Source organism: Stigmatopora nigra, chromosome 21, assembly GCF_051989575.1.
Source record: "Stigmatopora nigra isolate UIUO_SnigA chromosome 21, RoL_Snig_1.1, whole genome shotgun sequence".
NCBI lineage: Eukaryota > Metazoa > Chordata > Actinopteri > Syngnathiformes > Syngnathidae > Stigmatopora > Stigmatopora nigra.
Genome location: NC_135528.1, coordinates 7934225 through 7948900, shown reverse-complemented (window position 1 = coordinate 7948900; position 14676 = coordinate 7934225). Strand labels below are relative to the sequence as shown.

Genomic DNA, 14676 nt, shown 5'->3' with positions numbered 1-14676 from the left:
AAGTGTTACATTAAAAGTACTGTTAAACCACTACAGACTACTAGATGTACTCGAACCACAGTTTATTGAGGCTGGCGGTCTCAAAATACATTCTGAAAGTGTGACACGCAGAATATATGATATGTATTTGAAGGTTAAAGTCTGTGATAAGTAAATGGCATCATTATGATGAGCATTCAAACGGTTTGTATTCAGCAGTTTCTTTTCCAGCATAAAACGGTCACCTCCCACACAATAAAACAGCACTAGCAAAAGTGTACTAGGCCATTATTTTTAGAAAACGCTTTAGTCACAGTGCAACATGAACCCTGAACGTGTAGCAGATGGTCAGTCATCTTCGCAACACCGAAGATTCTGACCTTGCGGTACATTCATTTCATTCTACATTGAGAGTGAAATAACACCCAAGGCAAGTGAGGGAGGCGGAAAACATTGGTTTTCGGCTGAAACAATGCAAGTTCAGTGGCAAATAGGATTCATCGGGAGTGTCACTAGCCACACACTGGGACTAAAAAATATATCTTTAAATTGTTTATACCTATCAATAAAAATTGGCCAAACGGTAGATGTTCACATTGTATTTAGTGTTGCACCGATAATTTTTTTTCCCGATATCGATTCCAATACAGGATAATGTTTCTCTTAACAGTAAATTAGTCTATAATTACTCCTATGTAAAGTAATTGTTACAATAACGTACTTTTAGTGTCGATACTCGTAGCAGTGCAACACAAATTATAAGTAGCAACTCATATTTTCAAGTGATTTGTTGAATTCAGCAGGTTATCGTCAAAATGTTATAAATTGTATGTATTAATGTGCTTAAGCATTGTTCCACAACATTGTCGGTAGCCGTTAAGATTGCTATACCTATGATTCAAATATGGCGTTATAAAAAAATGCAAAATTTAAATACAAAAAAAAGCACTTTCCCCTCTCTCTCTCTTGATTAAACAAAAATAAATACAACCGCAAACAAAGTGGAAAAGGCAAAAGGGTCTCCTTCCTTTGAGCTGGCATCACATCAAGTCTGTGGACATCCTGGGATAAATTCAGGAAAAGTGGGATGTGCTAATCGGACTGTCAATCCAACTATCGAAGCAATGCTCATACATGCGACTGAGGCATGAGGCGGGTTCGTTGGTTAAAACGTGACCTTGCCTGACGGTCAGCGACTCTCCCTTGTTTAGGTCTTTTTCCCGCAGCCAGGTGTGTGGAAGCCCCAATACCTTTGTGAGACGAGTTGGTGATGGACGCGTTGACGGCCAATTCCAACTTGCCTTCTAGTTTGAGCAGCCGTGCCAGGATGTCATCCAGGAGCACTGCTATTGTCCTCTTTAAATCAGCTGTAAGGATAAGAAAACATTACCTACAAGAACATGCCAACTTGCCAAAAAAAAACAAATAGCTTAACAATATTTTTGTTTTTTAAAAATGCCATTAAATAGGTAGTTACCGTAACCAGCCATTGCAGCTCCTTGAGGCCCACCCGGTGAATTCTGGCTCTCCTCGGACAAGACCTTGACATATCGCCGACTGATCTCCAAGATCTGCTCACGCAGCTCTGCGCTGCTCTGGTGGCGTGGTTGCTTCACGGTATAGCGAAGCAACATGAGTCCCCACGCCAGACCGAAGACTAACAGAAGCAAGCTGAGCTTCTGGGACATGTTGCGTCTCATCAGTGTGCAAAGTATCATTTTGGAGATGGTCAGGAGGGGAGAAACTCAAAAGAACAAGTGGAAACTTGCTGGAACCGGATGATAATGGAGTGGATAATGTTGAGTCGCCACGACGGTTGCTACATTTGTGTAGTTGTGGTCGTCCGAATCCATGGATGGAGGTCAGAGTTCACAATCTTGCAGATGTTCGTTCATTGTGGACCACCTGTACAGACCAAAAAAAGAGTAAGAAAATACATTAGAAAGACTATAGAAGTGAAATTTTGATGTTAACTGTGAAAGTTGGCAAAGACTTATCGATGGGATTTGAAGGTGGCGGCATTTCAGCCCAGAAACATAATTGCCAGTTTAGTTGAAACTGGACCCACTCCCAATAGGATTTGCAGCAGTAGTCAGAACAATTGAGAGTATTCACTCTCTAATTTCCCCCATTCCGTTCGGTCAGTCAATGTACAAAACGTTTGTGGCTGCATTTGCCCGGAGGCAATTAGGCAATCCTTTTTCGTCTTTCACATCTTTGTCAACAAGTCGTTTTTCCACATTCTGTTGGAAGTGCTATTGTCACCTCCTATTGCGAAGTGACAGGAGGGGGGTTGATGGGGGAATAATTTATAAAGCGGTAACAGAATCCATTTTGCCTGAACTTTCCCCCCAACTAGGGAAAGGAATGAATTTTTTTAACCTACGGATAACTGTAAGCAGTTCTATTTGATGGTCTAAAATGTGAAAATATGTAAAAGATAAAAAAATTCCATTAATATTCAAATCCAAATGTGTGAAGCAGTAATATGAATAATATGAAAGTGTGATGTTGAATGCGCCTAAGAAAATGAACAGGAATTTTGAAGGGTTACAAATGTGGAATTATTGAGGTTTCAATAAGAAAATGAATGGCTCACCTGGCATTGATTTTTTTCAACATGTTAAGGTCCTTGATGGCTGGACACAATTCAACTATGGAGGTGAACCCTATGAAGTGCCTCTTCACTGTTGTCAAATATGCACATATTTAATTAAAGGAAAAAGTACAAAGTGCCTTTGAAAGAAAACCACAGCAGATTTGCTTTAGTTGCACTAGCTTGGATACTGATTCATGGGTTATGGTTATTTTGAAATTAGCTTACTTCCTTTTTTTAATAGGGGAAATAGTAAAAGATGACGATATTCTTTTAACCATATTCCATTCCAAATAAAGTCCTGTTTTATGTAGGTCACAGTCATGGACAAAGCTTACATAATTATTTTCCATATCAAAGCAAAACGTGGTTGTAATTGAGTACTATTCCTCTTTGACTTTTGAAATTTGACAGTTGATATAAACTATAAAATGTTGTAACACATGCCTGTAAAGTTGCCCAAAGATGACAATGTGACAAATATATTTAGGCAAATACTTCAAACATTGGGCGCACATATACGAAGGAAGTGCTTTACATAGTACTTGACATAAGATTTCATTCCAATTACAAATAAGGAAGTTGACATGAAGCTACTGTTAGCTCCCTAAGCCACGTCAATAAACAAGATAAAAATGACCTTAAGCTACAATGGGACTTTACCTTAATGTTGTTGCATCTAAGATCCTCATGAATTGAAGTATTAATAGCCTCAATGCAGCCGAATCGCATGACAGCTCAAAAAGCAAAATGTTTGTTGTTGAAAAGAAAATGATTGTTGTACTAGCCGGTTTAAAAAAGAAAAATCCAAAAAGCTGATGTCTCTTCTCTCTCTATTTTATAAATAAACTGGCACGTTAACCTGTACATTTGTTTGCTTCAACTGCTAAGCTTCCGTAAACGTTATGCGGCTCAGTATGCTAAAGTGCAGCTAGAAATACGTGAAGGCAACGGGGCTGACCGTGATGGTTCCCTCGAGGTTTGCTGTGCGTCACCGCGAGGCATCCTGGGAAATGCAGTCTTGTAGTCTCACCGTCTTCCCTATACACAATTCCTGAGTGGAAGAGAAAACATAAGATTCATCTCAATTTTAAAACTCGCACCGTCAATTTGACCACTTCAATATGAAAATGTATCGGTCTGAACTGTGTGAGTAATATTAGCATGAGAGGGTTATGTTAATTTTGTTTTTGTGGGATATTTGCAGTACATTTTTCGTCCGCTAGATGGACAATGGGTCATTTCCATAGCAACATGATAGTAACAATTACTACCTACTAAAAAGTCAGCGATAGAGGACTACTAGTCTACTTGTTGTTTGTGTCATTTATGTGTGAATATGACAATGTGTAATTGTTTTACCAATGTATAATTTCCATGTCCAAGATTGGGCGCCTATCATCGTCAATGGCACTAAAACATTCCCTGTTGAAATCTGTTCACTCAAAACTATCCCAATACCAGTTGCCATTCAAATAATAGAATTATCCTTATCTTTAACAAAGTGAAAAAGTCTTGTCACCAGTAATTATAGTAATTATATGCAATCAACATTTATTGTTATCGGGGGAGTCGATGCAATGACACACTGACAGCTGAACAAATGACAATTTGACAGCGCCTGAATTTGTATAAACGCTCTTTTGATTGAAAAAAAAATACATTTTGAAGTTCAAGACATTATCCGTGACATTTGCTATCGACGTGGGATACAAAAATGTTACGTTATATCAAATCTACAATTTACCAGCAAATCCCTACACGCAAAGCTTGTTCTATTAGTGGTCAGTTTAAACATCTAAAGGTTTACGTATATTAATATTCTTTTGTTCTAAGCCACCCACTCAGCACGCCACTAAAAATACATGTTTAATACCCACAAAGATGTAGCGTCTGCTATTGATTAATCCCATTCCTCACGGCAGATCAGCAACAAGCATTTAATCCTCACCGTGAATGGAGATTGAGGTGATTTTAATGCGCTACTACTGGTGGCCCATTTAGGGTAAAAGATAAAACAGATTTAACCAGTTCTAAATGAGGTTGTTCTCCCCCTCAAGTGTTCCCACTGCGAGTCAAACCCGATCATCTTCTGCACAGATGCCATCGGGAGTCACCTGTGTCGTGATGGTGGTGGACAGGTGGCGCGGTGGGTTTGGAATCGCACTTGTGCGTGAAAGACGTCATGGGTGCACCTGGGTCTCAACAGGGAGAAGTGAGTGCAAAAAAAAAAAAAATACTTACTTGTTCATGCATTGATTGCCATTCACAGCAATGGGCGTCCACTCTCTTGTCAACGTTATTGACTTGGCCTAAAATGTGAATGAAGAAATAAATGTCAGTTCATTGAACTTGTTCAGGTACAAAACTGCATAGCACATAATTAGTGTGGCACATTAATTGTTCAAAGTAATTGCCTGTGCGTAGCAACCCTATTTAGGAGAACAGCATCTGACTTGCGGCCCTCGGAAATGACTACCATGCCGTGCTTGATTCCTCTGGAAACCGCATTGAATGACAGACTGTATGCTTTAATAAAACAAAATTGGCAATTACCATGAAAATATACTTCTTTACCCCAATGGACATAATTTTGATGAACACTTACTGTACCAAAGTGATCAAAATATTATTTTGAGGATTTATTAGTGATTGTATTACAATGACAAAAACGCCATTCAAAGTCTACTTCTTTTAATTTCTTCTCATGTTTATTTTCCTATCGGAATATCCGCCCTTCTGCCCCAATTTATTGATTCTGTTGCTTGACTGAATGCAACGCCTGATAAAGTTTGAGTGACAGCTAGACAGAAGGTCAAGTGACACGTTGGTTAGGCTCAGGTGGGTGCAAACAACCTCATTGGACGACACCCGATGGACATCGGCTGCCCGTAAAACGTATCGGAGCCCCTTGCCTGACAGCTGTAGACCAGACATGCGATAGAAAAAGGTCTTTGGAAAAATGTCAGCAGAATTGAAAGGAACTCAAGATAAGATGTTTGAAATGACCGATATACAAATACAAGTTTCAATTAATTTGCTGTCATATTTTTGGGGAAGTCTTTATCACTTTCTAAATAAATGTCAACGCAGTTCCAAATTGCACTATTCATTTCCAATGGTAAAAACATTTCAAATTTTAAAAATGCTAATCGGCCTGCAGTTTTTGACCTCATTTACCCAAAGTAGTACGGTTCCAAAATATTAACAAATGTCATTATGATTCAGCTACAACCAAATTAGTAGTTTGAAAAGTACTTCATTGTGTTTTGGTCCGTATATCTGGCGAAATATTCTTGTTTTATGCAAATACATTTGTCAGATGACATTTTAACTTTTAAAATCTGCCATTTTTAAACCACTCTAGTCATAGCTGTGGACAAAATAGTGAATTAGGCTTTCATTTTTCAACATTAGGCAATAACTTGCTTTTATGGAGGGTCATTTATCAGTTCAAATCTAAAATGTACTTAACGCATTCCCTTCTAATGATGGCCATGGGCATTCAACTCAAAACTGAGAGCCTCTTACAGTATCTAAACACAGGTTTTATGCAGTATTGTCTTAACACTTGTTTGAAATCCATTTGTCAAGATTTGGCGTCAAAGTGAAAACATCAACTTTCACTCAACCATGTTGTTGTATTGTGGAGAAAAAAAAAGGTGTCAGGCCCATTGACTCGGCTTCCCGAACGCGATCTAAAGCCTAATTCCTACCGGTAATCGTCATGATTGGCTGGGCGACTTTTGTAAGAAATGTTCTCACACTTGTGTCTCATTCCGCATGTCGCCCGGAGCATCCTGTGTGACACAAAAGCTCCTCGCCGCGTCCTCGAGGAGCAGACTCGGGGATAAACGACTGATTTGCTAGATTATACGGCTGGGAGATGACATACGTACAAAAGGGTTATGAATGGGAGGTAAATGAAGCACTCAGTCATTTAAGTCCTATTTGGGTGTGCGTGTTAAGCGCGCTCCCTTGAGATGAGTCCTTATGGCTGATGCGCTTTCGGATGGAGCCGTTTTGTCCCTGTTGCGTCGCGGCGGCGTCTATCTGAGAGAAGGAGTGGTGTTCGAGAAATTACCGTGAAAAGAGATTCAGAAGGAACATTCGTTTAGAACCTGTTTCCAATGTTTGTTTTTGTTCGGGACCCATTGGGAACATTTTGGGGAGGGGGCTCGGGTGGAATAACGTCACTCTAAGAGGTTTCATTGAGGAAGAAATTTGATATGAAAACGTCATCGTGTAGCAACCTTTGTAAAATTTAATTTCATTTTTTTTCTTGTGTAGCAAACAATCTGCTTCCCTCAAACTTTCTTGTGGATTTCTGCATTCAGAAAAACTGGTCTACCGAAAATGGCTTCCAACCAAGTAAACAAAGTTAAAGAAATAGGCAACAAAAATGGCGGAGCCCTAAAATGATGACAATTGGTGACTTCAATTACTTTGTTAAATAAAATTCACCAAAAAGTCTGTAAAAGAAAAAAAATCCAGTCACAAAATTATCGTTTTTGGTCATTAAGTAAAAACAGTAACAAACAAGCTAATTGTGAAAATGCAGCTGAAATAAAACTACAAAAAGGTGAACTAGTGTTCCTTGGGAATTGAATACCAACAATTTCAAACACATTTTAACTCATTGACAAGAAGTCCAGATGAATTGGACATCTATCGCCAGCAAGTTTACTAAAGCAACACCCCTTCCCATTCCAAACTCTCACCCATCCATCACACAATTAACTATTTTTAGCAGTTTGGAGACATTTGCAAAAGAAAATGACAGCATCAGCGATGACGCTTACGTGGCGCAAAACAGAAGCGAGTGCAGCTCTGACGCGCTTTGCTCAGTAGCCCGCCTGGTCTTCACCTATAAAGCTCGGCCGGCGCGCACCAGACGCACTTCACATCCGAGAGACGCCAACAGCATTACGCCAAGACGCCCCGAAAGCACAGCGGAAATTGTAAGTGAATCTGCTCACTCCTCAATTTAGGCGCGATTAATAATCTCTTATTGCTCTAGACATAAAACTAATTGCTTTCTTTTCCACTCCATCAGATGCATTCTAACTTTGTCAGCTGGCTGGCAACCCTGGCGTTCCTGCTGTGGGCGTTGCTGTGCTTTGGCACCTTGACAAACGGATACCCGGTGAAACCGGAAAACCCCGGGGATGACGCCCCTGCGGAGGATCTGGCCAAGTATTACTCGGCCCTGAGACACTACATTAATCTCATCACAAGACAGAGGTCGGTAAAGTTAAAAAATTAAATGCAAATTGTAGATGATCAAATTTTCAAATGTGAAAAAGCTCTAATTGTCTTAGAATAAGAAGTTTTCAGTGAATATACAATTATATCATTAAATTAATAGCTTTGCCCTTTTGTTTCTGTTTGTTTTTATTATGTTGGGTACGTAAACTCATGTCAAAAATTAAATGACTTATATTAACAAAATCAATTATTGATGATAATGACTAATGATTACATGCCCTGATCTAAACCCCACAAAGAGTTTTAAAAAGCTGACACTGCAGGGAAAGAACAATATTATCACTTTGGGTGACAGAAACTAAATAATATATAATACAATATGGAATTGATTCAAAGATTGGCAAACAACTATGTTATTTTTAATCTACTTCTTTATCCGTCTAAACGTGGTCTATTTTTCTCCAAGGTATGGCAAGAGGTCCAATCCGGAGATTCTGGACACGCTGGTCTCAGAGCTTTTATTGAAGGAAAGCGCAGATACACTTCCACAGACAAGGTCTATATTACGCCCAAAATCGATCTTTTTAGTACATCTGTTTTTCCCTTAATGGTAAGCTGACTTCCGTATTTCTTCCCAGATACGGCCCATCACTGTGGTGATGAGGTCATCACCAGGTCCGACCTCCACACGTGGATATACGCCGTGGTACTTGCCCATCTGCTAAAGTTCTGCTGCTTCGTGCCATCAAATTGTACATATCTCACCCCACGGTTGTCATCTGTGTATCTTGACAGTAAATTGGAGCAGTGTCGGTTCATTGTATTGTATATTTGTGCAATTAAAGTGAAATGTTTGAAAAAAAGGTTTTTGAATGAATTTTAAATATGCGGCGAGGCTATCTTAAATAATAAAACGTTATAAATTCATTAATTCAACATTGAATAAAAATTCAAATAATTATGAAGAGTGACTTACCGATCATTCCAGGTTTCCAGCTGTCCTATTGGAATAAAAACACAAATTATTTCTTATTGAGAGATGCGTGCAATTGATTTATTGAATTACTTTAAATTTACTTGAGGCCTTAAAATTAAAAATCCTGCAGTAATTGATTTAAGTTTAGAGTGCTCAAATTTTATTAAACTCTCTTTGCTGTATCTTGGTTTGAGTGACAACTGAGTTTATGTCTCCCACTTGTGGTACATTTGTAGATTTCAACAGATGGCTAGAACTATGGCTTCTAATTTGTCCTTACAGTCATAATTTACCAGTAATAATTTAAAACAGAAGACAAAAGTGTTAGATAATGTTTTCCCTTTAAAAATTCAACATTGGCATTTTTTCTGATGCATATTTATTCAATGAAAGCACAATTCAAATGAAAAAAAAATGCAATGCCGCATGAGTGAAGGTTGATTCTCGGCCCCTAGTGGGCAGCGCTCTTCGTGACATCACAAACAAGGCGGGGTCTAAGCGGATGATTGGCACCGTGTTCTCGAGCCAGTCTGTTGCGGGACGAGGACAGAGACAACCGAGGGGGTCTGAGTGTCCACCCGGGACCTTTAGGTGAGATCCCTGGACTCAAACGCCGGTTAAAGGTAGGACATCGCTTAGTACAACTCCATTTAGGCTACTAGCAACGTTTGAATGGGGAAAAAGATGGACACTTTGTCGTGTGTGAAGAGTTTGAGGGGTGGGCTGAGCGGTCGCGTGAGCAGCTGTCAGTATGCGGCACGCGGGCTGCGATTGTGGGACACACACGGATGGATGTGGACACCACGCACGAGATCGGGACACCACTGTTGTAGTTTTTAAGCCTACAGTAGCATCAGGAAGCCTTTGAGGTTAAAAATATGTTGGCACGTGTAGGGAGATTTGGACGACTGTACTTGAAGAAAAACATTTTGTTCTATAATAGAGGGACAATACAGAGTTAGTTATTTTAAAGTTTCAAATAAAGTGTTAGTTGAAGGAATAGTGAATGAATGTTTCTACTGAAAAAAAATAGCAGTGCTTAAAAATAGAACATTTTAAGAAGATATTGTTAAGAAGCAAACTAGTTTTATAAGCATACGTTGCAATACTCTTTCAGTCCACAAGGAGTCGACGTGCATTTCTGTCAATGGCAGGCAAATGGGTGAAGAAGGCGTGCTTTTGTAATGACACACAATGATATTGATTGTTATATTGGACAATATTACAGTCTGCTACAGTACAACTCAAGGGCATTTGCTTGAATCAATATGATGTACACTTTGGCAAATGAAAAAGCATTTTTTCCCTTTTCTCTACTAAAACACTTAAAGAATATCAACGTGAAACAACTGATGCCTTGATCCAGATCGATCTAGATTTAACCCCGCCCGATGCGTACTCCTCCACCAAGTGACAGCTAATAACAAACTGACAAACTAGTTTGTACAGTGGGCAAGCAGAGAATATTGATTCTTTTTGTGCTCACTGTCCCCCAAAAGGGCCATCCCATAATCATTGGCAAACACAATGTCAGCAATGATGGATATGCGCATGGTCAAAACACTCAGTTGCGGGCAGCAAAGGAGCATTTGGCACCCTTTCTAAGCTGTTTAGCTCAACCTCACGTGACGAGGGGAGCCCGTCTAAATAGGGAGGACCTCGGGGATCCTTCCTGGGTGGGGCGGGATGGACGGCTCGTACTCGCCAAACCGACGGGGCTTCTCGTCTTGCCTTCGATTTTTACGATTGTCTGCTCCGAGGAGCGCAATCTAATAGAACGGAGGAAGGAACCTAGACGGTGCATTAGAGTAGGGAAGTCCTTAATGGCAACGGCCTGTGGCGTGACCTTTATTTTACTGCAAGGTTGGACGTTGGCAGACGTCTCAGCCTACTTCGCCGCCATCGACATCGATAGACGTCAAATCCGCCTGGACTATTGAAATGGATCGGCGCGTGGAGAGCTAAGCGCTAAACACGTCAAGGCGAATAATCTGGTCGATTAATTGTGATCCGTAATGATTAATCACGGAATTAACTCTTTCGCCGGCAGCCCGTGCAGGTACGTGTACACATTTTGAAGGTACGTATTGCGTTAGTTAGAAAAATCAGAAATAAACATTTACATTAAAAACATCTATTGACATCCAATCCATTTGGTAAATAAATGTGCTTTATTAAATGAATATTTATTCATGTGTTACTATTTATATCATTGCAAAATCAAGGCATTAATCCCCCCCAAAAAATCTAAGTGATTACTCTCTAGACGATTTATTCTGACAATTTATGAGGATTATTCCCTGAAACTAGAGCAATCAACTCATTGATTTTAAGGATTAGACATCCATTCCTGTTAATGGCCGCCAATGAATTAATGGATGCACTAACATGAACTCACTGGCTGCCGACGAGGGAATGATTATTCGCTGCCATCCCTCGCTATTCAAATGGATTGGACATCTGATAAAAGAGCCACATGATTGGATGTATCATTTAATGGCACTGAAAGACTTAAAGAACTTACAGAAAAAGGACGGCTGTTCATCTTTACCACTGACGATTCGGAGTCTGAAAGAAAAGAAGAAAGGTCTTTAGATGATTTTCCTTTATTCTGTTACATTTCAGCCTGTCCACGACACTGAAAGCACTTTCAAGTGATAGTGACCCAGATAGAAGGCCCAGAGCAGGAATGGTTCAACCTTCCCCTTGAAGCTCGTAGTGAATTTGTCAAAACACGAGCAGAGTTGAGAGTTCAGTTCATTCTCATTTTGAGCTAGCCGTTCATTTGACAAAGCGCCACAATGCCTAGTGAAATGGTCCTAATACTCTTTTATGTTTCATTGTAAAAGATAAATCCATTAAGGCCGAATTGAAAAGGCGTCACGTAGCAGCCTGATCATTGTCATACTGTCGTTTGCAATGTCGGCCATCTTAGCGGTGGCGGTGTAATCCTCTTACAGTGGGGCGGCGTTAACTCGCAGGGTGACCTACATTAAGGTCGGCGTAAAGGCGAAGGGAGAAGGGCGAGAGGAGGCAAAGGGCGCTCGGTTAAGAGCGATCGCCATTAAAAGTTGTGACGTATTCGGCTATGATTTCTTAGATCAAAGACTAGGAGTAAAAATCTCAACTCTTGAGTTGACGGGTACTTTAAAATAGAAGGTCTGAACTATTTTTTCAATTTTTTTAACTGAGGTCTCCTACACACGGATGTAAATGTTCACAAAGGCACCATATTTTTTCTGAGGAAACCCCCGCGTCACCCCCCAAGCGACATCTGGACTTCACAGAGCTTCCTGACCTTCTTTGTGATTGTCACGTCATTGCGAGGAAGCTGGAGTGACAGCTGCTTTAAGAGCCGGTTCCCCCCGGCGCTACCATGTACATGGGGGGAATATAAACCGGTGTCAGGCTAAAGGGGGAAAAACTGGATCCAGAGATGCAATGGATCCGCCATTGACGGCGATAGACGTCAATGTGGAATCAAATTTTGGCCTGATGCAAACACAGAAATGAAACATGATTTTCATGAAGAAATTGATAATTTGTGATAGGGATTAATCCCCGATGATCAATAAATTCACTTTTGATTAGCTACTCCTCATCTTTCCTGCATAGCTAGCCAATAGCAGTTAGCCTTTGAGTGATAACTTCCTTTTCAAGGGGCAGAGCATGATGTAAGGCCCTGATGAGACTAAAGAGGACTTTTGTGAATCTTAAGCATTCCTTTTTTTGGTGCTTCAAGAATCTGTTACGCAACTGCTTCTTATTTATAAGATCTTGGAATATTCCCTGTACATAAATATTATGATGTAAAACCTGTTTTGATATTCTACATACAGATTGAGCCTTGCAACACGTCCCTCCCTTTTCTTTTTATACATTCCACCGACATCAAGTCGCAAACCCTACTTATCCTTTTCTTGTCTGTATTTCACTTCCTTTGTCTGATCTGGCGGTCGGGCCCCGCTGCTGTTTTTTGGTGCGGGTGACTTGGCAAAGATTTAACCCCTGTCGGCTTTTTCCTCCATTAACATTCTTCCAAGGGCTATCTTTCACTTCCAGCAAGTAAAGCGAGCCTGATCGTTGCGTAATGAAGCGACCTCGCACTCTCTCCCTTACAGCGACACTAGCTAAACTAGCTAGTAATTATAGTAGCTAATATGAGGAGACAGCCGTGGGGGGGGGGGGGGGGGGGAGTATAAGAGAAAAAAAACATTGACAGTGATAGACGTTTTTTCCTTTTGCTGTAAATGCCATTTAAATGTATTTTAAATATAATAATAATAATAAATATCATAAATAAGATTCAGGACTGCAGTTATCAATTACATAACCATTATATACACAGTCCAACCAGTAAATTTTATTCCCCAAATGGTTAGGGTTATGGAATGTACTAGAAGAAAATTTAGAGCAACCAAACATTCATTTTTAAAGTATCACATTTCACATTTTGTATTACTAAATGAATCGACCAAGTAAATGAACTGCTTTCCATTCTGACATACACATCTTGAAAAAGTTTAGTACAATTAACAAAAAAAGCTTTAAACCGCACGTCAAAAGTTATCACATTAGCTTTACTGGTCCCTCAATTAGCATTCAATGTACCAGTTGTAGTAGCGTTACATACATGAACTGTAGCTAATTAGCGTAGCGATTAGCAACATCGGCTATTTTATGCAATACGAGTAGCTATGAACGTAGCGATTAGCAACGTCGGCCATTTTATGCAATACGAGTAGCAAATGGCGCTAGCCTAGTGCTAATGACTAGTTAACGTAATAATTACACAAGTAGTATTACCATAGTCATAACCCCCTTCAAAACATTAACCACTTCTAGAACTCCAATTCACATTCATTAATTCTCGAACAGGACGTAGTTTATCAAAATAATTTATTAGAGCACCATTAAACATTGAGGCTTAATCGAATGCCTTTCTTACCTGAACATTTGCTTTAACTCGACGACCACAGCTCTTTAGGACAACTTTAATGCACATTCATTTGTCCTAACAATTGAGAAAGTTGTTAGATGTCTATATTAATTATATAATCATTGTTTTATATGATTTATGCAATATATTCGGGACGGGAAACTTACTGCACGTTTGAGGTCCTTCAGTGTGGCCAGTGGAGAGAGTTATGTCATATTGACTGTGTCCGCCAGAGGGCAGTGAATGCTCTCAAATCTAAAGAGCAATTTCAAAATAAACGTTATTACATTTAAAATTATCACTTGTTTAATCCCGTTTAACACCACCTCTTTCCTCATTTCTACTCAGGTTTCAACTTGTGTGCAGCTATTGTAGTACAAGAACACTGACTTGGTAAAAAAAAAGGTAAATATAACAGTCTCTAATGCTACTACACAGTGCTCACCCAGGAGATTTTCTGGAAAATGTTTTATGGATTTATGAGTTCAGCGGGAGAACCGACTGACAGATTATTTTATGTGTTGTGCAAATATTAGCGATAAAGTAGACCTGGGGATTTGCTTCTGAGATTGCACACGATGTTCATTTTCCTTTTAACAACAGTGGCAAGCCTTCAATCAACAGCGACTACACTCAAAGTAGGCTAAGTAAACACCGCTCTCAGTATAGTGATTGAACATTGGCTATAACCAGCGACTGGCTGAAGCAAATAGAGATTTGTAATCCCGTGCTTTTGTGGCCGGATTAAAATCCGACGTCGGGGTTGGGGGAGGGATTGGTCAAATTGAGGCTGGATTAAAGTCTGATTCGTGCACAGCTGTGCCAGTTTGATGGCGGGGAGGCTCAAATGGTGATTTGGGATGACACAGCTTGGCTGGGAAAATATATATTTCAAAAAAATCCAAATAGTCATCTGACCTGGGAACATTTAGCTACTCTGTGACAAACTAACCGTTGGCCTCTAAACTAGTTCAACAA

General features: G+C 39.8%; 2 protein-coding genes across 8 annotated transcripts; one reads left to right on the top strand and one right to left on the bottom strand.

The window, feature by feature from the left end:
- Positions 1 to 45: 45 nt before the first annotated feature.
- Positions 46 to 13929, bottom strand: ccdc126 (coiled-coil domain containing 126). 7 transcript variants are annotated; one of them, XM_077743853.1, is made up of 9 exons: positions 13866 to 13929; positions 13708 to 13773; positions 11284 to 11327; positions 8760 to 8784; positions 4820 to 4887; positions 3239 to 3629; positions 2579 to 2666; positions 1457 to 1884; positions 46 to 1346 (listed from the first exon to the last, which is right to left on the bottom strand). In XM_077743853.1, the coding sequence occupies exons 8-9, from the start codon at positions 1695 to 1697 to the stop codon at positions 1108 to 1110; spliced, it is 480 nt and encodes a 159-aa protein (XP_077599979.1). In that variant the 5' UTR covers positions 1698 to 1884; positions 2579 to 2666; positions 3239 to 3629; positions 4820 to 4887; positions 8760 to 8784; positions 11284 to 11327; positions 13708 to 13773; positions 13866 to 13929; the 3' UTR covers positions 46 to 1107. The 7 variants fall into 7 exon arrangements, with proteins under 7 accessions (XP_077599979.1, XP_077599981.1, XP_077599983.1 ...); XM_077743855.1 differs by having other exon boundaries at positions 3537 to 3629; XM_077743857.1 differs by having other exon boundaries at positions 8760 to 8779.
- On the top strand, positions 7392 to 8705 carry npy (neuropeptide Y). The gene is made up of 4 exons (XM_077743860.1): positions 7392 to 7536; positions 7632 to 7819; positions 8250 to 8339; positions 8422 to 8705. The coding sequence occupies exons 2-4, from the start codon at positions 7632 to 7634 to the stop codon at positions 8441 to 8443; spliced, it is 300 nt and encodes a 99-aa protein (XP_077599986.1). The 5' UTR covers positions 7392 to 7536; the 3' UTR covers positions 8444 to 8705.
- Positions 13930 to 14676: the final 747 nt, after the last annotated feature.

Excerpts from the sequence above, each read along its gene's own strand:
- npy (XM_077743860.1), top strand. The coding sequence starts at position 7,632 with ATGCATTCTAACTTTGTCAGCTGGCTGGCAACCCTGGCGTTCCTGCTG. Across the intron at positions 7,820-8,249 it reads AATCTCATCACAAGACAGAG|GTATGGCAAGAGGTCCAATC; the intron begins GTCGGTAAAGTT and ends TTTTTCTCCAAG. Across the intron at positions 8,340-8,421 it reads GATACACTTCCACAGACAAG|ATACGGCCCATCACTGTGGT; the intron begins GTCTATATTACG and ends ATTTCTTCCCAG.
- ccdc126 (XM_077743853.1), bottom strand. The coding sequence starts at position 1,697 with ATGATACTTTGCACACTGATGAGACGCAACATGTCCCAGAAGCTCAGC. Across the intron at positions 1,347-1,456 it reads AGCTGCAATGGCTGGTTACG|CTGATTTAAAGAGGACAATA; the intron begins GTAACTACCTAT and ends TTATCCTTACAG.